Source organism: Rhinoderma darwinii, chromosome 7 (assembly GCF_050947455.1).
Source record: "Rhinoderma darwinii isolate aRhiDar2 chromosome 7, aRhiDar2.hap1, whole genome shotgun sequence".
Lineage (NCBI taxonomy): Eukaryota > Metazoa > Chordata > Amphibia > Anura > Rhinodermatidae > Rhinoderma > Rhinoderma darwinii.
Window position 1 is genome coordinate 113031538 of NC_134693.1, and position 22485 is coordinate 113054022.

The following is a 22485-nucleotide window of genomic DNA, read 5'->3' on the forward strand; positions in this document are numbered from 1 at the left end:
ATTTATTTATAAACCTCATAGCATCATAGACTGAACATTTCGGCCTATTTTATTTAAGAAATATACATTTTGAGACTTTCTTGCATTTAAGGTTTGACTTGGTCACACAGATTTAATGAAATAAGTATCTTTGAGCCATGCTAGGCGAAGACATATTACACTGGGAGACGTTGACAAACTCACTACAAGTAAAATGGATTGGATGCTTTGTTCTTAAGAATTATTCCTTCATCTATAATAACAATTCATTACCTTGCGCGAGGGGATTTATTATATGAAAATCTAATCATGAAATGTATTCTTTCTTTAGCTCTGTAGACCTGGAAATAAGATATCTTACCGTATATGATGGGACTCTCTGCTTTTCTGATGTATCGTAGGTGTCTGTGCCAATGTCGAACTTATATGTAGGAAGGAATTCTATGGTGTGCTCCTTAAACCCTACAAATATGGACCCTTAAATTAAAAGAAAAAAAAACATGTCAGTATTAAAAACATGTGCAAGAGATGTAGGGCTATATAAGAATGTGGAGAACATATGAACCATCATGACAGTGATTTGTATTGATCTGTCGAGGTGTATGTGGTAATAATACAGGCTGAGGAGTGATAGAGATCTGTCTACTAGTAAATGTACCGTTGTTCTTGGCTTCATTCAGATGGTCGTGTTTGAGGAGACTGGACATATCTCTTCCTTTAATGTTCTTCAGAAGAGATTCCACGTTTTTTCTGTCCTCTTTCAGTTGAAAATTGAGGTCCCCAAACCAAAAAACTCGATCAAAGCGGCTGGTGACGTCCACTGTAGAATGAGATAAACACAGGACACAGTTAGACGACGTGACTGCATTAGAGTCAATGGAGATAAATAGAGAGATAAAGGAATCGATAGGTTCAACCACATAAGTAATACTCACAGGCATTGGAGTTTATTCTTTCCGGAATAATTTGAGGCAGACGGAGACCCTCGGTGATAGTTTTATAGTCCTGGATCCTCTTGTGGACTGCCCCAACTGCCAACAAAAATATACATATCAGTAAATATGACCTCTTGGAATTTAGGACAACCACCATATTTAAGTTTTCTTTGACAATAGGTTTCTTTATCCTATATTATCTAGGTATCTACTTCTTGGGCTGTGTAGTCTGAATGTTCCCTCAACAATCAATTTTTTACAAATAGTATTTATATTAATTGGATTTCTATTGACATTTTAGAAGATGAGACTGGTGGAGTTCCATGATCTGGGTCCGCACTCTGTACACCAGACACACTGATATTTCTATTACTGTAAATCTAAGACACAATCATTTTCATGACAGAGGATAATGTATTTCTATAGCAGTCTGTAGAGGACATTAGGCCGTTTATCCTTCCAGTATTATTCTCTCATTATATAGAATAAGTTTGATGGATTAGAAGAAGTTTGACCAAATGAGGAAGAACTTTTAATTTTACACCAAAACATCAATAGTACAGATCTTTTCATGTCATCTCATATATTCCAGCTTATTATTATTAAACAGCAGCACTTTTATATACAATAACACTGTACATAGTCATATATTAAAAACAGACATACTTACATCTCATATGGGAATTAATAAACAGGAATGATGTCCCAAAGACGGTGAAGGCAACACCCAAGGCTCCTTTAGTTTTGACATGGTGGAATAGCCTGGTTGTTACATGGGTGTGCTCTACCTCTGTATAAGAAATGAAACACAAGAAGAAGGGTTAGTGGTTAATAGTATAACATGCAACAATGAAACAGAGATAGTTTCCTATTAAACGCTGGAAATATTACTACAACACCATTTCACACTTTGTAACTGTGGAGTAAACTATCAGATCTCCAATACTCCACAGTGAAGAATCTGAGAGTTGGGTTCTTAGACATCTAGTTCTAATGACTAAATAATAAGTTCAAACTAATGACTTCAATTAGGACTTATTATGTAAATGTAAGAAAGTGAATCTTACCTGAGCAGAACCAGATCAGTTCCCGTCGAATAAAGATGGTGAGATACAGGACTCCGAGCCCGGATGAATGGTATAGCACGTAGTGTGGACCAAGAGTCTCTTGTAATTTTATCTCCCATTCCCGTCTACAAGAAGACACAATTTCAAGTTTACATATTAATAAATGACACCAGATTAAAATATTGAACTCATTTATTAAATAATCAATATTATAACCTCTGGGGTTAAATAGGAAAATTTAGGAGTGATCCTACAATAAGTAGTAGGTCAAGAGAGAATTTCAATCAGCCGACCTGTAGTCCATCTGCAGACATAGACTGTTGTAAGACAACCTGAGAAGACTTACCTGTTTGGACATCCTTCCTGAACGCCAATTACGTAAATGTCTTTGGAGTCATCTGATGGCAACAGCAGATCCTCTAGATTTTGTGGGAACTCCTGCTCAAAATATGAAGATATTTATAATGTATACACAGAGCACCAACCAAACTGACATCTTCTATATCACCTACAAAAAATTATATCTGATCGAATTGGATTTTAGTCTTTATAGACTATGGCCAGTGCTGCAGTCTTAGGATCAGAGGCATTGCCATTCCAAAGACATAGATTATTAGTTTGACAGTTTGCAGTGTGTGCAGCAACATTGATTGGCCCAAATGTTTAGAAAATTTGGGCCTAGGGTAGTATATAATATGGCTATGTGATATCCAACTACAAATTTATCCAACTTTAGGCTATGTTCACACGGAGTATTTTGCAGGAGGAATATCTGCCTCAAAATTCCGTTTGGAAGTTTTAGGCAGATTTTCCTCTCCCTGCACACCAATTTTCGCAGAGTTTTTCGCGGCGTTTTTCGCCCGCGGCCATTGAGCGCCGCGGGCATAAAACACAGCGAAATACGCTTTCTCTGCCTCCCATTGAAGTCAATGGGAGGTCAGAGGCGGAAGCGCCCGAAGAAAGGGCATGTCGCTTCTTTTTACCGCGAGGCAGTTTTACTGCTCGTGGGAAAAAGACGCCGACGCCTCCCATTGAAATCAATGGGAGGCATTTTCGGGCCGTTTTTGCCGAGTTTTGCGACGCGGTTTCCACGTCAATAAACTCGGCAAAATACTCTGTGTGAACATAGCCTTAGATCAGATACACTCATGGTTCACAATAGATATTGTATATTACTTCTCACCTTTCCCTCCATATTCCAGGTGGCAACGTATAATCTCAGCCGTCTATTTGGGAAACAGCGATCCAGTTCTTTAGCGCCAATCACAGCGCTGCTGCCCAAGCTCCTGATTGCGCTCTTCTTGGCGTTCTTTGAGCCAATGTCACAAGGTTTGCTGTGACTTGGATCGCTGCATTTTTCGGCTGGCATATCTTTGATGTTGGAAAACTTCTGGAGTGAGATGTTAGGTTCCTCCATAGTTGGTATCTCTTTCATTAGATTTCCATTATCAGGAATCTGAGACACATGATATTTTTTGGATTTTTTCCAAAAGGGCATGGTTGGTTAATAACCCGGGTGCAAAACTGCACCAATGTCCGTGGTAGAAAACCAGGCGACAGTAAAGATTGAATTTAACTAATCGCCTCTAGTTCTCTGAAAATAGGACAAATCGCTGACCGTAAAAGCAACACAGTAATCCAACAGTGTCAATCCAACAGCAAGATCTAGAATGACCAGAAAAAGAAATAGTTAGGGAAAACTTAAAGAAAACCAGCTGGAGAAATTAGTTATGAAAGGGGTATTCCAAGTACAGGATCTAGACAATCATAAGTGTTTGAAGATCACATTGCTTGGGGTCTTGGGGCTCGGACCCCCTGTGAATGACATTGCTTGGGGTTTGGATTTTGGAACAATGTATTGGTTGTTGAATTGACCATACGGTATGACATTTCCGGGGTTTATGTAATTTTTATATGAGAGATACTAACTATAATTTAGAACCTCTGTAGTTTGTTATAGACATTATTATTATTGTCATTTTTCATTAATATATATATATATATATATATATATATATATATCTATATATATATATAGACTTCAAAAAATAGGCAGCACTCCGTAGTATGGTGAAAAAAGTGAGGGTACTTTATTGCCCCATATGCGTGCAACGTTTCAGCTCTGTCCTGAGCTGAAACGTTGCACGCATATGGGGCAATAAAGTACCCTCACTTTTTTCACCATACTACGGAGTGCTGCCTATTTTTTGAAGTCTGTATAGGTGGAACCAAGGTCTGGTTCCTGAGGCTTGCACCCAGTGTACACCGGTGCTGCTGGGTTTTCCATTGCTGTTATCTATATATATATATATATATATATATATTAATGAAAAATGACAATTGCTTTTGAGGATACAGGATTACGGGGTCAGGGCTGTTCTTAAGAAATCACTTCCCTAACATTTTTATATTAGTAATTATTATTATTAATAATAATAATAATAATTGTGTATTTTACACAAATAGAAAACCTCAAATGCATAATTAGTAATTCCCTAGTAAATATTTATTATGTGAATTACTCCTGTTATAAACTGAAGGGTTCCAATAATAAGTTCTCAGGGCTGCAGGACATTCACATTCCTTTTCTTTGAGGTTGCTTTATCAATTTACCAGCAGAATACAGATGCCAATTTTTGTCTGCAAGCTGCATTCTGTCTCTGGAGCAGAAGTTACAGGCCGCCATATTGCCATTTAGCAACTTCTTAGTAAATTAGTATACCTATTCCAAATATAAACTAAACATTAAATGGCAGACACAGCAGAATTATACCGAAGAATAAAATATTCATAAAGAAACTGATAGGTGAGACTCATCTAGAGACGTAGTGCTGATAGAGTACTTACCGGTCACATCCAACTGAGTGACAGCTCTGAGGCCAGCACCATAGTATACACCCACGCTCTGTGACATCACAATAGCTATACCCGGGGTGAGCTGCTTTTATGACCTCACCCATAATTTGCATATTTCAATATGGATTTATCATTATTTTTAATAGTAGTGACATCACAATACATAAACCCAAAATACACTATGTGGCCAAAAGGATGTGGACAGCTGACCCTCACACCATTATAAGCTTGTGGTACTTCCCATTACAAAGCCATGGATGTTAATATGAAGTTGGGCCCCCTTTTGTGGCTATAACTTCTTCTGGAATTTTTGCCCTTTTAATTAAAAGAGCATTTGTGAGTTCAGGCTCTGATGTTGGGGTCAGGGCTCTGTGCAGAGTGTCAAGTTCCTCCACACCAAACTTATCACTCCATGTCTTTATGGACCTTGCTTTGTGCAAAGGGGCAACGTCATATAGAAACAAGGAAGGGTCTTTACCAAACTAGTCTCACAAAGTCGGAAGCATGCAATGGTCTAAATAGTCTTTACATTAACATTCACTGGAAATAAAGGGCCTAGCCCAAACCATGATAAGTAGCCCCAGACCAGTATCAATTCCCCACTAATAATTTTTATATCAATTGATCAAAATTCAGAATTGAATTAAATTGTAATTATTTCTGGTGAACCTAAATAATATAAGGAATTATAGTCCCCTAATATACAGTCCTCTAATATGAGCATATTGAAATTTCTCTTTTACAAGTGGTAAACATAATGGTAATAAGGGAGCTCAAATTTTGGCCACTTACCCTGAAAATCTAAGACACTTGAGCAATTTAATTGCACACTAATACTAATACCATATTACTACCACTGTCACACAATATCTTCTAGAGATAGAATAATTGAATGTTCCTAATAAAACAAATTAATTAGCGTGAAGTACAGATGTAGCATTGATAGATTACTTACCGGTCACATCCAACTGATAGTGACAGCTCTGTTACCAACATCATTGTTTATACCCAAGCTCTGTGACATCACAATAGCTATAACCGGTTTGAGCTGCTTTCATGACCACACCCATAATTTACATATATCAGTATGGCTTTACCATTGGGAATATGAATTTGATGATATTGTATGATTTGTACCTCTAGAAAAGTTTAGTGTGATCTGTAATTTTTCCGGGTGTTTTCATCAATTGCTTTACTGTATAGAGTATTTTTTTATTGAAAATAATAATATTGAAGTTTTTAATGGGAATGTACTCTGATGAATTCTTTATAGGGGATAAATGATCATTTCTGTCTGTGTGACATGGGGGAAATCATTTATATTATCTTAAAATATATAATTTATGTTTTGAATTTTAATAAACCCTAAAGACCCCCATTAGAGGATGTGACTCTGCACCAGTAAGAACACGCTACATGCTGCATCTCCTGTGCTCAGCCCTCTTACTCCTTACAATCCTGAATACATACTGCTTCACAATTCCCCTACCAGCTTGTAATAGGCATCAGAACAGCTGTGGGCAGCCATTACCTCATGTACCATGTCCTGGAAAGGTAATAGAGGTGGTAAGAATCAATCTAGAAATCCTGAGACAAGACGGTTATACCTGATGTGAACGAATGCAGCGTCAATTCTATATATCATAGGCCTCCCAGAGAGGGTAGAAGGCCAACAACCATATGTATTCATTAAAAATGGCTGCATTTTACTTTTATGGATACCACAATCTCTGCTGCATTTATAGTCAAGAGAACTGAAGAATTCCTTCATAGTCTCTTCATCTGGGTCATTTCTCAGACAATTGATGGCCCATTTGGTAAACTATAAAGACAGGGATTGGCTTTACTAAACATCAAGTAGTCATGGCAGTCAGAACTCCACGATCAGAAAGTGATGACATATCCTAATTGTATTCCCCCTACTTTATGAGATGTAAAACCACTTTAACCCATTAATGATGCAGCCTAGTTTGGGCCTTAAGGCTCAGACACCATTTTTCAAATCTGACCTGTGTCACTTTACCTGGTAATAACTTTGGAATGCTATTCTTTTATCCAAGCGATTCTGAGAATTTTTTCTCGTGACACATTGTACTTTATGTTAATAGTAACATTTGGTCAATACCTTTAGTGTTTATTTGTAAAAAACACCTACATTTAGAGACATTTTTGAAAATGTTTGATTTTTCTAAATTTGAGTGTATCTGCTTGTAAGACAGATAGTAATACAACACAAAATACTTACTAGTTAACATTTTGGATGTGAAATTTACAAATATATATATATTATTATTTTTTTAAGAAATTCCATTATAATTCATTTTATTTCTGTAACACAGAAGGTTTTAGCAGAGAAACTCAGCTCAATATTTATTGTTCAGATTCTGCAGCTTTTAAAAATGTCCCACATGTGGCCCTGGTGGACTGAAGCACAGGCCTCAGAAGCAAAGGAGCACCTACTAGATTTTGGGGCCTCCTTTTTATTAGAATATATTTTAGGCACCATGTCATGTTTGAAGAGGTCTTGTGGTGCCAAAACATAAGAAAACATCCCCAAAAAGACGCCATTTCGGGACTACACTCCCAAGGAATTAATCTAAGGGCATAGTAAGCATTTTAACACCACAGGTGTTTTGCTGAATTTATTGAAATTAGGTCATAGAAATTAAAATCGAAACATTTTTCACACAAAAAAGTAGTTTCAGCTCCGATTTTTTTTCATTTTCACAAAGAATGAAAGAGAAAAAGAACACCAACATTTGTAAATCAAGTTCTCTCAAATACGATAATACCCCATATGTTGTCATAAATGTTTTATTTTTACAAGGGTTAATTGGAGAAAAAAACACCACACAATTTTTTACCCAATTTCTCCTGAGTACAGCAATATCCCATATGTGGCCCTAAACAGCTGTTTGGGCACACGGCAGGGCTCTGAAAATAAGGAGCGTCATTTGTCTGTAGGAGCGCAGATTTTGCTGGATTGGTGTTAGATTAAAGGAGTGAAAGAGCACCATGCGCATTTGAGGTCTATTTTAGTGATTTTTCCATAGCATTTGCCCCCAATTGCAGGACTCTGAGGTCAAATAGTAAAGCAAAAACTTCCAAGAAGTGACCACATTTTTTAAAAAATACCCCTCAAGGCATTTATTAAAGGGTGCAGTGCGTATGACCCAATACTACTATTTTTACTAGAAAAATGTGCAGTGGATTTTCCGCTGATATGCCATTTAAGTGCACGATATGTTATACCCAGATTGTGCCCCTGAAGACAAATACATCATAAACTGTTAAGCGGGTTCTCCCGGGTATGGCGATGCCATATAAGTGGATGTAAACTGCTGTTTGGGCACACTGAAGGGTTCAGAATGGAGGGAGTGCCATTTGGCTTATGAAGCACAGATTTTGCTTGGTAATTTTTCTGTTTGGGGTTTTGCTGGTATTTCAGTTTATAATCTGGGGGCATATGTAAACTGTGCGGAGTACATCAGTAGATAATAAGAGGATATAATAATGTGGTAAATAAATAATAATCCGCAGTTCTGTGGCCTGTGTCGCACTGATAAATGGTGCCCGATCTTATTCCCCTTTTGGATCGCACTCTGCACATTTTGTGTCGCCATATTCTGAGAGCCATAACTCTTTTTTTGTGACAGAGCGGTGTGAGGGCTTGTTTTTTGCGGTACAGTCTGTAGTTTTTATCGGCACCATTTTTGGATACATGCAACTTCTTGATCACTTTTTATTCTATTTTTTGAGAAGCGTGGTGACCAAAAAACAACAATTCTGCTATTGTTTTTATCCTTTTTTTTACAGCGTTCACCGTGCTTTTTTATGTTTTACAACTATTTGCACAATAACATTTATTTTGTAAAAATAATGTATTTTTTCTGTTGCCACAATCTGAGAACCACTACTTTAAAAAAATGTTTTGGTCGACAGAGCTGTATGAGGGCTTGTTTTTTGCAAGACGAGCTACATGTTTTTTTATTGGTACCATTTTTGGATACATGCAACTTTTTGATCACTTTTTATTCTAAAGTGACCAAAAACATAGCAATTCTGGTATTGTTTTTTTATTATTTATTTTTATGGCGTTCACTGCATTGGATAAATTACATAATATTTTTATAGTTCAGGCCATTACGGATGCGGCAATACCAATTCTGTATAGTTTATTATTTTTTCTAATAATTAAGTTCTTGATAATGGAAAAAGGGTGAGTTTTAAATGTATTACTTTAAATTCTTACTTTTTTATTTTTGTATAACATTTTTTTAAACTTTTTTTTAACATTTTTTTTTCGTCTCACTAGGGACTTGAAGGTCCAACTGTCCGATCGCTGTTATAATATCCTACAATTCTTATGTATTGCAGCATATTATACCTGTCAAATAGCTACAAATGTATACCACAAAACCATATAGCAAAACGACACATGGTCAATAACAAAATATCTTTATTAGTGCAATAAATACAGACAAAATAATATAATCTCATAAAAACTGTTAAAATCATCTAAAACAAAGGATTGCAGTGGTGGTCAGAAAATACACAACATCAAATATATCGTTATTTATATGGAGCAAACAATGAATCACAACTCGGTTTGATCAGGCAAAAGTCACAAAGTAAAGACGAGGCTGGACGGCAGCACGGAGGGCTTAAGGGAAAGCCTCCATGACTGCCATAGGAGGGAAGGTTAGCCAATCAGGGGGGAAAGGGTTAGTGGAGGCAGGGAGAGGGAGGAGATGGAGAGATGGAGAGGGGAGGAGTTGGGGTTCGGTATCTGTTCCTCCCGCTGTTTTCGGCATTGAGCCGGAAGCAGCGGGAGGAATAACAGGTACAAAAGTTAGCTCCCACCCTGCCGCCCTGAATTGGGTTGTGTCTTTCGGGATTGGGTTTGTTTCTTGTGCGTTTGTCTATTTTCTTGTGCTTATGATGTATGCTTGCGTAAAATAGCAAAAAAAATATTATAGAGGGAGTAAAGAAAAAGGTGTCAAAAACGAAACAGAAAGACTGCCTAGATAACAAGGAACAGGGAAAAGTTATACCTTGTAAAAAAGCAAGATGGAAAAAAGAGAAAGATAAATTTGGACTGACATTATTTTGCTAAATATAATGGTAATATTGAAGAAATTAAAAGAATCCTAAAGAGAAATTGGGAAATACTATTAAGTGATCTGTTTTTGAAAGATGAAGTAAGAAGGGCCCCACAAATGATCGTAAAAAGACCAAGGATAATAAATGATATAGTCGCACCATCCTATCCAAAAAATAAGAAATACTAAAGAAAGGAATAGGGTTTGGGAATAATATTAGAGTTTGAGAACTAGTAAAGTAAATGAGTCTTTACTATTCCCCATAGATTCATATTGGTTGTTTTTATCCTATTTTATTAATATATGTATTTTTGCATGGAAAAAGAAATATAAGAAATTCCCTGTATTAAATAATGTAATTGGGATGAAGCATTAGAGGAATAGAAAGGGTAAAAGAGCGAGAAAGAACCTCTTCCGAAACATCTGCCATAGAGAGATATATATGTCCATTATAGGAAGTATAAAGAGATTTAGGCCCAGATCACACTGAGTTTTTTTACGCTGATTTTGACACGGAAACCGCATTGGAATCAGCACCAAAAAACGGCCAAAACTGTCTTCTATTAATTTCAATGGAAGGCGTTTCTTTTCTGCAGCAGCTTTTAGCGGCTCGCAGTTCCGCCTCTGACCTCCCATTGAAATCAATGAGAGGCAGAGAAAGTGTTTTTCACAGTGTTTTTTGCACGCGGCGCGCAGTGGCCACGGGTGAAAAACGCAATGGTAAATGCTGCGCAAATCGCAGGCAGGTCAAAGTCTGCCTCAAAATTTTTCTGCCTGCAAAAAAACTCTGTGTGAACAGGGCCTTAGAGTTCGGAACGTCACTTCCGGTATTGCGTGAGAAAACGTAGAAAGGTTTGTTTATATAATATAGAAACATTTAAATTGTTTCAATGCTGTGAAACATAGTATTCCTGATGAAGGGGGCTGCCCCGATACAACTGACACAGTGGGTTTTATAAGTTTTAATACTTTTTACTATATTAAATATCTGCTCCTATGCACTCTTACTAGGGTCCTGACGCTGAAGGGCTCCTACCACACCACTCGTCGTAGTGACTACTGCACCCAGTCCAGTACAATTCAGGAGTGTACTACTAGGCCACATTTCAGGCCTGCAGGGCAACCATTCATCACTGCAGCTATCTAAGCGGCCATCTAATACATGGAACGTTCTTTATCCTAATCAGGACCTAGTTACAGCCTCTCCTGGGTTTGAGCACAGTACTGCTCTACTGACCACTGGTTCCCATGCCAGGCTGACTATTCTCACAGCCCCTGTAGACTCCTCAGAGCGAACCACTCTAGGCTGACGGTACTCTTCAGCCACGCATGTTTCAGTGACAGCCTACACTTATAGGCCTACCCCTACGTAGGATAGGCCTTCTCTATCAGCCTACAGACCATAAGAGGTCATTTTGTTAGCTTATTTTCTGCTTTGTTATTGACTCTCACCGTCTCACCTGACTTCATGGTGGCGCAGCGCATCACTGCCATTACACTCTGATCCCAGCCAGCACCAGGCTCTTTCTTTCCAAACCCCCTGTACCTCCCCTGTCACTGTCCAGCAGCCTCTCATTGCTATGTACAGTGACAGCACCGCACATAAGACAGTGCCACTGGGAACTGCGGCCTGTCCTCCTGCCAACCTGTAAGACAAAACCTTCTATACAGTGAAACACAACAGATACACAAATATACATTAACAGTGAGCACCTAAACAGTTAATATAAAGAAACAGGCAACCAATTTAATAACATAATCAGTTTATAAGCTGGAAATGGAGGTTATACGGCTCGCCCTCATTACAAGCTGCTTGCAATCGACCAACTCATTTATCTGGGATCTGCATGAATTTAAGGGTCTGTTCTGGGATTTGAATTTATTTAGAGGTCTTGGTCAGGTATCTAAATGAATTTTCTTTACTCTGGTTTGGGGTCTGAATTTAGCGGTCTGGTCTGTGGTCTGCAATTAATTGAGGGGTCTGGTCTGAGGTCTGACATTATTTAGATGTCTGGTCTAGGGTCTGCATTCATTTTATTTACTCTGTTTTGGGGTTTACATTTTGGAGTCTTGCCTGGGGTCTGCAGTTAATTGGGTCTGTTCTGGGGTCTGGTCTAGGGTCTGAATTTATATAGGGGTTTAGGCTGGTGTCTAAATTTATTTGGTGGTCTGGTCTGGGGTCTGCATGAATTAAGGGGTCTATTTTGTGGTCTGAATTCTTTACGTTGCTCTAGAAGCTGAAGATGGCTGCAGAAGTGAAGAACTAAAGATATCTCAGCAGCAAACTCTGTAATGTTATGTCAGGAGAAGTCATCATAGCGGTCCTGGCTGGGTGGAGATAAAATGGAAAGAGAAAGTCTACAATCAGAAAAGACGTCACCTGTGATTTACCCATTTTAAGGCGGACCTGTCAGCTCTCCTGATATGGAGCATCTTTACTCAGAACTCTGTGTTGTGATGGTCTTCTGTTATTTTTCCTGGAAATGTGAAAATAAGGCCATCATGGAAACGTATTGGCATGCAACTAATTGATTTTACTTACAAATCAACAGCCGCAGTACAAAGCTATACATTGAGTTGCATGCAACCCTTAAATAAGTAATAGAATTTAAAAATAAGATCAATTAAAATCAATCAGTCTCTGTGAAGTCCTAGCCTAAATAGCAATTGAGTGTTAGCATTCACCTTGTCTATAGAATGTATCCCTATGTAAGGCCAAGTACCGGCAAGGACCACAGGGTTAGTCGCAAGCAATAAAATACAGTAGACCCAAGTAATGCAAACAACAAATTCTTTACTGACCAGTGGTGTATAAACATCCACAAGGGGATGTAAACACTACTGTACAAAAAAGAGGCACAATCTCTTTCAAACATTACACAAATAATGGCGCAATGCGGCATGGGTGGCACACCAGCTTCTTTTGTTTGTTGGACGGAGCTTTAACTCATCCCTGCTTCGCTTTAGGAGTAAGTCCTCTTCTTCAAACATCTGCCCATTTATTTCAATAGGAAAAACTGCGTTTTGTTCCGACGGGCCGTTTTTTTTAAAAACGGCAGCGAAAAAGAAGTGCAGGTCACTTCTTGGGACGTTTTTGGAGCCATTTACATAGACTCTATTGAAAACAGCTCCAAATACGGCCGTAAAAAACGCAGCGAAAATCGCAAGTGGCTTAAAAAACGTTTGAAAATCAGGAGCTGTTTTCCCTTGAAAACAGCTCCGTATTTTCAGACGTTTTTGAGTTTGCGTGTGAACATACCCTAACTGCAAATTAACCTGCCATACATATTGGGGAGAAAAAGAAGGAAAGTTTGTGCTCCTGGACTGTGCAATACAAAATCTTCAATGTATCATTGTCTCAATTTATTTACCGCCACCCTTTAATCCTTATGTCTTTGGTGTGGTACAGGAGTTTATTGATAAAAAGCCCTTGCAGATTATCCACTGCTACTAATTGGTGACTTCAATGGAGTAATGGACTTTAGTATGGACAAATGTAACAGGTGGGAGGGGGTTTAGGATGGTTACTGCCCCGCAGAGGAAATTGCACAGCAAGAACTTCAGACGACACAGGTATAAGATGCTGAACAGAACTTTACTCCAACAGAGGCACAGTCTTCACGGTTATAATATTTAGTACATAAGCTTGACGGTTTCACTAATAAATAGGCTCTATACTTGGTGGTTTCTGAATTAACTGCTTAATGTGATTGTCTCTGCTTGTAAAGATAGCCCAACATTACATTTTATGGAACTGAAATTTAAACAACTATCAAATATATCAATATTTTACATCTCCTGTCACTTTTTGTCCAACACAGGATCTAATCCAGTACATATGGCGGCACGTTCCATACTCTCTGTATTGTGTACATATGATACAATGTCCTGTCACCTACCACTGGATTAAACGCGATGTTACACAAATAGCACTGTGAAGGGTCGGATAAGGGAATTGTATACACTGTGGTAAGTTGTAGCCGGGCACTGAACACACTAATAAATACCAGTCACACTTATGAATTGATGTTAAAGATTTATTTAAGGTTTTTGTGGATCAAAATATATAATGGTAAAGATGATGTTATACAAGATCCAGCAAAAACAATGGAAGATGTCACAGTATATACTGTAGTATCAGTAAGTGGTGGGAAATCTGTATTCCAGAGACACAGGAAGAGATGACATGTTCTCCTGTTCTGTGCCTGGTCTTCTGGGTAACATTGATGCACCGGTAACCACACTGATGTCTCTTCTGTGACAGATGTAGAAAATTTTAAGTCTCGCCATTGGAATACTTGTAAGATGGCGGGTTCTGCCCTCGGTTGTTATTGGCATTGATGTTGATGGTCTGTTTGTATCTGCTGACTTTTTCTGGTGGGAGAAGCACACAATCCTATTAAATATTCATCATTCAGGCTGCTTACCAAATATAGAGGGGACATATCTAGAGGAACTTACCTTTCTATCAGCAATGATGGCGGCTCCTCCGGTCACAGGGAGCGCAGTTCTCGCCAGATATACTGCGGAATTGATGTTTATGCTGCAAGAGAAATATTTGCTATTAATGCTCTACTAATGTGTGTTTCTTGGCAGTCACAAAATCTAGAAGAGGTTTTATTGTGGATTTTCCTATTTGATGTAGTTTCTGCCGCTTACGGCACTTTTCTAAAAAAGTGGACAGAGAGTATCTGAAGCAGCAGAGCCCCCAGCAGCCGACACATTTATCATAATAACATGGATTATTAGTTATTAAGGTGTGGGCCTTTTAATAAATTAGGCACATTTTACTTCAAGTTTTTTTATATTAAGACCGGTGTATGAAACGTCAGTCTTAATGAATTCCCACCAATCTATTATACTACATACATGCTTACAGTTTTCTTCTAAAACCCTTAACCTTCATTTAGAAATTAAATAAATATCTGAATACAAGAAAATTGAACTAGAAGATAGAATGACTTATTTACAATTTCTTTATGTTGGTTGATAAAATAAATTACTGATACAGAGGAAGACTTAAGAGATGGAAGAACATTCTCACATCAAACATAATACACAAGTACAATGCTCTCACCTTATGTGCTGTAAGGACATGAACAGACGCAGCTACTTTTTTTGTCCTAACCTCCTAATGCCCTTCAAATAGATCTTGCGGTCAAAGCGTCCACCAGCCAATGGGATGCTGGAATGAGAAATATATTGATGTAAGACATATGATAATGTTAGCAGGTAACCACACAATAATTGTTTTGTTTCACATCCTAGATTACTCCAGTACTGTCACCCAGGTATACAGCCACCTGCCCCAAAGTGTGAGCTCTGGCTATAAGGCCCATGTAGTAATGGCGGCTACTGAAAGGATAATACCAACAACATGGAGGAAATCATGACTTACTTATCTGAACCAGGTCTGAGCTTTACTTCAAAGATACCAAAAACGGGTCGGTGGTCTGAGGTCTTCAAAACAGGGCAAGAGTCGTATTTCAGGACTCGCACATCTCCCTCGTATTGGCTTTTAAACAACACCCTGTCCTGTAGAGGTCATAAAAATAACAAATATCATCAGTGCAATCATATTATAATTTATTTATAAACCTCATAGCATCATAGACTGAACATTTCGGTCTATTTTATTTAAGTAATATAAATTTTGAGACTTTCTTGCATTTAAGGTTTGACTTGGTCACACAGATTTAATGAAATAAGTATCTTTGAGCCATGCTAGGCGAAGACATATTACACTGGGAGACGATGACAAACTCACTACAAGTAAAATGGACTGGATGCTTTGTTCTTAAGAAATATTCCTCCATCTATAATAACAATTCATTACCTTGCGCGAGGGGATTTATTATATGAAAATCTATTCATGAAATGTATTCTTTCTTTAGCTCTGTAGACCTGGAAATAAGATATCTTACCGTATATGATGGGACTCTCTGCTTTTCTGATGTATCGTAGGTGTCTGTGCCAATGTCGAACTTATATGTAGGAAGGAATTCAATGGTGTGCTCCTTAAACCCTACAAATATGGACCCTTAAATTAAAAGAAAAAAAAACATGTCAGTATTAAAAACATGTGCAAGAGATGTAGGGCTATATAAGAATGTGGAGAACATATGAACCATCATGACAGTGATTTGTATTGATCTGTCGAGGTGTATGTGGTAATAATACAGGCTGAGGAGTGATAGAGATCTGTCTACTAGTAAATGTACCGTTGTTCTTGGCTTCATTCAGATGGTCGTGTTTGAGGAGACTGGACATATCTCTTCCTTTAATGTTCTTCAGAAGAGATTCCACGTTTTTTCTGTCCTCTTTCAGTTGAAAATTGAGGTCCCCAAACCAAAAAACTCGATCAAAGCGGCTGGTGACGTCCACTGTAGAATGAGATAAACACAGGACACAATTAGACCACGTGACTGCATTAGAGTCAATGGAGATAAATAGAGAGATAAAGGAATCGATAGGTTCAACCACATAAGTAATACTCACAGGCATTGGAGTTGATTCTTTCCGGAATAATTTGAGGCAGACGGAGACCCTCGGTGATAGTTTTATAGTCCTGGATCCTCTTGTAGACTGCCCCAACTGCCAACAAAAATATACATATCAGTAAATGTGACCTCCTGGAATTTAGGACAACCACCATATTTAAGTTTTCTTTGACAATAGGTTTCTTTATCTTATATTATCTAGGTATCATATCTACTTCTTGGGCTGTGTAGTCTGAATGTTCCCTCAACAATCAATTTTTTACAAATAGTATTTATATTAATTGGATTTCTATTGACATTTTAGAAGATGAGACTGGTGGAGTTCCATGATTTGGGTCTGCACTCTGTACACCACACATACTGATATTTCTGTTACTGTAAATCTAAGACACAATCATTTTCATGACAGAGGATAATGTATTTCTATAGCAGTCTGTAGAGGACATTAGGCCGTTTATCCTTCCACTATTATTCTCTCATTATATAGAATAAGTTTGATGGATTAGAAGAAGTTTGACCAAATGAGGAAAAACTTTTAATTTTACACCAAAACATCAATAGTACAGATCTTTTCATGTCATCTCATATATTCCAGCTTATTATTATTAAACAGCAGCACTTTTATACACAATAACTCTGTACATAGTCATATATTAAAAACAGACATACTTACATCTCATATGGGAATTAATAAACAGGAATGATGTCCCAAAGACGGTGAAGGCAACACCCAAGGCTCCTTTAGTTTTGACATGGTGGAATAGCCTGGTTGTTACATGGGTGTGCTCTACCTCTGTATAAGAAATGAAACACAAGAAGAAGGGTTAGTGGTTAATAGTATAACATGCAACAATGAAACAGAGATAGTTTCCTATTAACCCCTTAGTGACCACTAATACGCCTTTTTACGTCGGTCACTAATGGGCTTTAGGCTAGGCTGACGCCTTTTCACGTCAGCCTAGTCTAAGTCCTGCACGGGTCTCCCGTGCAGGCAGGAGCCGGGGCTCTGCTGTCTGATGACAGCTGAGCTCCTGCTCCAACGCCCGCGATCGAAGTTTACTTCGATCGCGGCCGTTTAACCCGTTAAATGCCGCCGTCAATAGCGACCGCGGCATTTAACTTTGTTTACAGAGGGAGTGCGCTCCCTCTGTCACCCATCGGCGTCCCGCGAATGCAATCGCGGGTCTCCGATGGGGTGTCATGGCAGCCGGGGGCCTGATAAAAGCCCCCAGGTCTGCCTTGGACATATGCCTGTTAGGACGCGCCGGAGGCACGTCCTAACAGATTGCCTGTCAGATTTACACTGACAGGCAATAATGCTTCGTATACCAGAGCATTATAGCAGCGATCGGAATATCGCACAGTAAAGTCCCCTAGTGGGACTAATAAAATAAGTGAAATAAAGATTATTAATAAAAAGTACAGTAAAAAAATAAATAAAACCATTTTTTTCCATAAAAAGTGGTTTTATTTAGTAAAAGTGTAAAAAAAAAAAAAAAGTACACATATCTGGTATCGCCGCGACCGTAATGACTCCATTAATAAAGTTAATATGTAATTTAAACCGCAAAGTGAACACCGTAAAAAAAAAACGCAAAAAACCATGGCAAAATTGCAATTTTTTTCCATTGCCCCCCAAAAAAGTCCTAATAAAAATGAATCAATAAGTCCCATGCACCCCAAAACAGAACTATTCAAAACGACGTCTTGTCCCGCAGAAAACAAGCCCAAAAAATCACTACATTGATGGAAAAATAAAAAAATTACGGCTCTTGGAAAGCGACGATGCAAAAGCAAATAATTTTAGTTCAAAAGGGTTTTTATTGTGCAAAAGTCGTAAAACATAAAAAAACCTCTACATATGTGGTATCGCCGTAATCGTAATCGTACCGACCCATAGAATAAAGGCAACATGTTATTTACGTCGCACAGTGAACGGCGTCAATTTAAAAACGCATAGAACAATGGCGGAATTTCAGTTTTTTTTTATAATCCCCCCAAAAAAGGTTAATAAAAGTTAATATAAAAATTATATGTACCCAAAAATGGTGCTATTAAAAAGCACAACTAATCCCGCAAAAAACAAGTCCTCATACAGCTATGTAGACGAAAAAATAAAAAAGTTATAGCTCTTTGAATGCGACTATAGAAAAACGAATAAAATATCTTGGTCATTAGGGCCTAAAATGGGCTGGTCACTAAGGGGTTAAACGCTGGAAATATTACTACAAAACCATTTCACACTTTGTAACTGTGGAGTAAACTATCAGATCTCCAATACTCCACAGTGAAGAATCTGAGAGTTGGGTTCTTAGACATCTAGTTCTAATGACTAAATAATAAGTTCAAACTAATGACTTCAATTAGGACTTATTATGTAAATGTAAGAAAGTGAATCTTACCTGAGCAGAACCAGATCAGTTCCCATCGAATAAAGATGGTGAGATACAGGACTCCGAGCCCGGATGAATGGTATAGCACGTAGTGTGGACCAAGAGTCTCTTGTAATTTTATCTCCCATTCCCGTCTACAAGAAGACACAATTTCAAGTTTACATATTAATAAATGACACCAGATTAAAATATTGAACTCATTTATTAAATAATCAATATTATAACCTCTGGGGTTAAATAGGAAAATTTAGGAGTGATCCTACAATAAGTAGTAGGTCAAGAGAGAATTTCAATCAGCCGACCTGTAGTCCATCTGCAGACATAGACTGTTGTAAGACAACCTGAGAAGACTTACCTGTTTGGACATCCTTCCTGAACGCCAATTACGTAAATGTCTTTGGTGTCATCTGATGGCAACAGCAGATCCTCTAGATTTTGTGGGAACTCCTGCTCAAAATATGAAGATATTAATAATGTATACACAGAGCACCAACCAAACTGACATCTTCTATATCACCTACAAAAAATTATATCTGATCGAAATGGATTTTAGTCTTTATAGACTATGGCCAGTGCTGCAGTCTTAGGATCAGAGGCATTGCCATTCCAAAGACATAGATTATTAGTTTGACAGTTTGCAGTGTGTGCAGCAACATTGATTGGCCCAAATGTTTAGAAAATTTGGGCCTAGGGTAGTATATAATATGTCTATCTCATATCCAACTGCAAATTTATCCAACTTTAGGCTATGTTCACACAGAGAATTTTGCAGGAGGAATATCTGCCTCAAAATTCCGTTTGGAAGTTTTAGGCAGATTTTCCTCTCCCTGCACGCCGATATTCACAGAGTTTTTCGCTGCGTTTTTCGCCCGCGGCCATTGAGCGCCGCGGGCATAAAACACCACGAAATACGCTTTATCTGCCTCCCATTGAAGTCAATGGGAGGTCAGAGGCGGAAGCGCCCAAAGATAGGGCATGTCGCTTCTTTTTACCGCGAGGCAGTTTTACTGCTCGCGGGAAAAAGACGCAGACGCCTCCCATTGAAATCAATGGGAGGCATTTTCGGGCCGTTTTTGCCGAGTTTTGCGACGCGGTTTCCACGTCAAAAAACTCGGCAAAATACTCTGTGTGAACATAGCCTTAGATCAGATACACTCCTGGTTCACAATAGATATTGTATATTACTTCTCACCTTTCCCTCCATATTCCAGGTGGCAACGTATAATCTCAGCCGTCTATTTGGGAAACAGCGATCCAGTTCTTTAGCGCCAATCACAGCGCTGCTGCCCAAGCTCCTGATTGCGCTCTTCTTGGCGTTCTTTGAGCCAATGTCACAAGGTTTGCTGTGACTTGGATCGCTGCATTTTTCGGCTGGCATATCTTTGATGTTGGAAAACTTCTGGAGTGAGATGTTAGGTTCCTCCATAGTTGGTATCTCTTTCATCAGATTTCCATTATCAGGAATCTGAGACACATGATATTTTTTTGATTTTTTCCAAAAGGGCATGGTTGGTTAATAACCCGGGTGCAAAACTGCACCAATGTCCGTGGTAGAAAACCAGGCGACAGTAAAGATTGAATTTAACTAATCGCCTCTAGTTCTCTGAAAATAGGACAAATCGCTGACCGTAAAAGCAACACAGTAATCCAACAGTGTCAATCCAACAGCAAGATCTAGAATGACCAGAAAAAGAAATAGTTAGGGAAAACTTAAAGAAAACCAGCTGGAGAAATTAGTTATAAAAGGGGTATTCCAAGTACAGGATCTAGACAATCAGAAGTGTTTGAAGATCACATTGCTTGGGGTCTTGGGGCTTGGACCCCTGTGAATGACATTGCTTGGGGTTTGGATTCTGGAACAATGTATTGGTTGTCGAATTGACCATACGGTATGACATTTTATGTAATTTTTATATGAGATACTAACTATAATTTAGAACCTCTGCAGTTTGTTATAGACATTATTACATTTTATATATATATATTAATGAAAAATGACAATTGCTTTTGAGGATACAGGATAACGGGGTCAGGGCTGTTCTTAAGAAATCACTTCCCTAACATTTTTATATTAGTAATTATTATTATTAATAATAATAATTGTGTATTTTACACAAATAGAAAACCTCAAATGCATAATTAGTAATTCCCTAGTAAATATTTATTACGTGAATTACTCCTGTTATAAACTGAAGGGTTCCAATAATAAGTTCTCAGGGCTGCAGGACATTCACATTCCTTTTCTTTGAGGTTGCTTTATCAATTTACCAGCAGAATACAGATGGCAATTTTTGTCTGCAAGCTGCATTCTGTCTCTGGAGCAGAAGTCACAGGCCGCCATATTGCCATTTAGCAACTTCTTAGTATATTAGTATAACTATTCCAAATATAAACTAAACTTTAAATGGCAGACACAGCAGAATTGTAACTAAGAATAAAATATTCATAAAGAAACTGATAGATGAGACTCATCTAGAGACGTAGTGCTGATAGAGTACTTACCGGTCACATCCAACTGATGAGTGACAGCTCTGTGGCCAGCACCATAGTATACACCCACGCTCTGTGACATCACAATAGCTATACCCGGGGTGAGCTGCTTTTATGACCTCACCCATAATTTGCATATTTCAATATGGATTTATCATTATTTTTAATAGTAGTGACATCACAATACATAAGCCCAAAATACACTATGTGGCCAAAAGATGTGGACAGCTGACCCTTTACACCATTATAAGCTTGTGGTATTTCCCATTACAAAGCCATGGATGTTAATATGAAGTTGGGCCCCCTTTTGTGGCTATAACTTCTTCTGACAAGGCTTTCCACAAGATTTTGTAGCGTGTTTGTTGGAATTTTTGCCCATTTAATTAAAAGAGCATTTGTGAGTTCAGGCTCTGATGTTGGGGTCAGGGCTCTGTGCAGAGTGTCAAGTTCCTCCACACCAAACTTATCACTCCCTGTCTTTATGGACCTTGCTTTGTGCAAAGGGGCAACGTCATACAGAAACAGGGAAGGGTCTTTACCAAACTAGTCTCACAAAGTCGGAAGCATGCAATGGCCTAAATAGTCTTTACATTACCATTCACTGGAAATAAAGGGCCTAGCCCAAACCATGATAAGTAGCCCCAGACCAGTATCAATTCCCCACTAATAATTTTTATATCAATTGATCAAAATTCAGAATTGAATTAAATTGTAATTATTTCCGGTGAACCTAAATAATATAAGGAATTATAGTCCCCTAATATACAGTCCTCTAATATGAGCATATTGAAATTTCTCTTTTACAAGTGGTAAACATAATGATAATAAGGGAGCTCAAATTTTGGCCACTTACCCTGCAAATCTAAGATACTTGAGCAATTTAATTGCACACTAATACTAATACCATATTACTACCACTGTCACACAATATCTTCTAGAGATGGAATAATTCAATGTTCCTAATAAAACTAATTAATTAGCGTGAAGTACAGATGTAGCATTGATAGATTACTTACCGGTCACATCCAACTGATAGTGACAGCTCTGTGACCAACATCATTGTTTATACCCAAGCTCTGTGACATCACAATAGCTATAACCGGTTTGAGCTGCTTTTATGACCACACCCATAATTTACATATATCAGTATGGCTTTACCATTG

The 22485-nt window shown here is 38.2% G+C and overlaps 3 protein-coding genes across 3 annotated transcripts in view; all 3 read right to left on the reverse strand.

The window, feature by feature from the left end:
• Positions 1-286: 286 nt before the first annotated feature.
• On the reverse strand, positions 287-3641 carry LOC142657474 (phosphatidylinositol polyphosphate 5-phosphatase type IV-like). The gene is made up of 7 exons (XM_075832509.1): positions 3165-3641; positions 2328-2419; positions 1982-2106; positions 1585-1704; positions 915-1010; positions 638-799; positions 287-456 (listed from the first exon to the last, which is right to left on the reverse strand). The coding sequence occupies exons 1-7, from the start codon at positions 3477-3479 to the stop codon at positions 287-289; spliced, it is 1080 nt and encodes a 359-aa protein (XP_075688624.1). The 5' UTR covers positions 3480-3641.
• A 10759-nt stretch (positions 3642-14400) lies between these two features.
• Positions 14401-22485, reverse strand: part of LOC142657342 (phosphatidylinositol polyphosphate 5-phosphatase type IV-like) — a 42714-nt gene continuing 34629 nt past the window's right edge. The window contains exon 11 of the mRNA XM_075832363.1: positions 14401-14482. The gene's annotated coding sequence lies outside the window, so the exon portion shown is untranslated. The remainder of the gene's footprint in view (positions 14483-22485) is intronic.
• On the reverse strand, positions 15810-20501 carry LOC142657475 (phosphatidylinositol polyphosphate 5-phosphatase type IV-like). Its single transcript, XM_075832510.1, has 7 exons — positions 20025-20501; positions 19188-19279; positions 18842-18966; positions 17113-17232; positions 16438-16533; positions 16161-16322; positions 15810-15979 (listed from the first exon to the last, which is right to left on the reverse strand). Exons 1-7 carry the CDS (start codon positions 20337-20339, stop codon positions 15810-15812), a joined length of 1080 nt encoding a protein of 359 aa, XP_075688625.1. The 5' UTR covers positions 20340-20501.

Coding starts and splice junctions, on each gene's coding strand:
- LOC142657474 (XM_075832509.1), bottom strand. CDS start 3,479: ATGCCCTTTTGGAAAAAATCCAAAAAATATCATGTGTCTCAGATTCCT. Junction 1,011..1,584: donor TATTAATTCCCATATGAGAT/GTAAGTATGTCT, acceptor TTTTGTTGGCAG/TTGGGGCAGTCCACAAGAGG. Junction 457..637: donor GAATGAAGCCAAGAACAACG/GTACATTTACTA, acceptor TTTTAATTTAAG/GGTCCATATTTGTAGGGTTT.
- LOC142657475 (XM_075832510.1), bottom strand. CDS start 20,339: ATGCCCTTTTGGAAAAAATCAAAAAAATATCATGTGTCTCAGATTCCT. Junction 16,534..17,112: donor TATTAATTCCCATATGAGAT/GTAAGTATGTCT, acceptor TTTTGTTGGCAG/TTGGGGCAGTCTACAAGAGG. Junction 15,980..16,160: donor GAATGAAGCCAAGAACAACG/GTACATTTACTA, acceptor TTTTAATTTAAG/GGTCCATATTTGTAGGGTTT.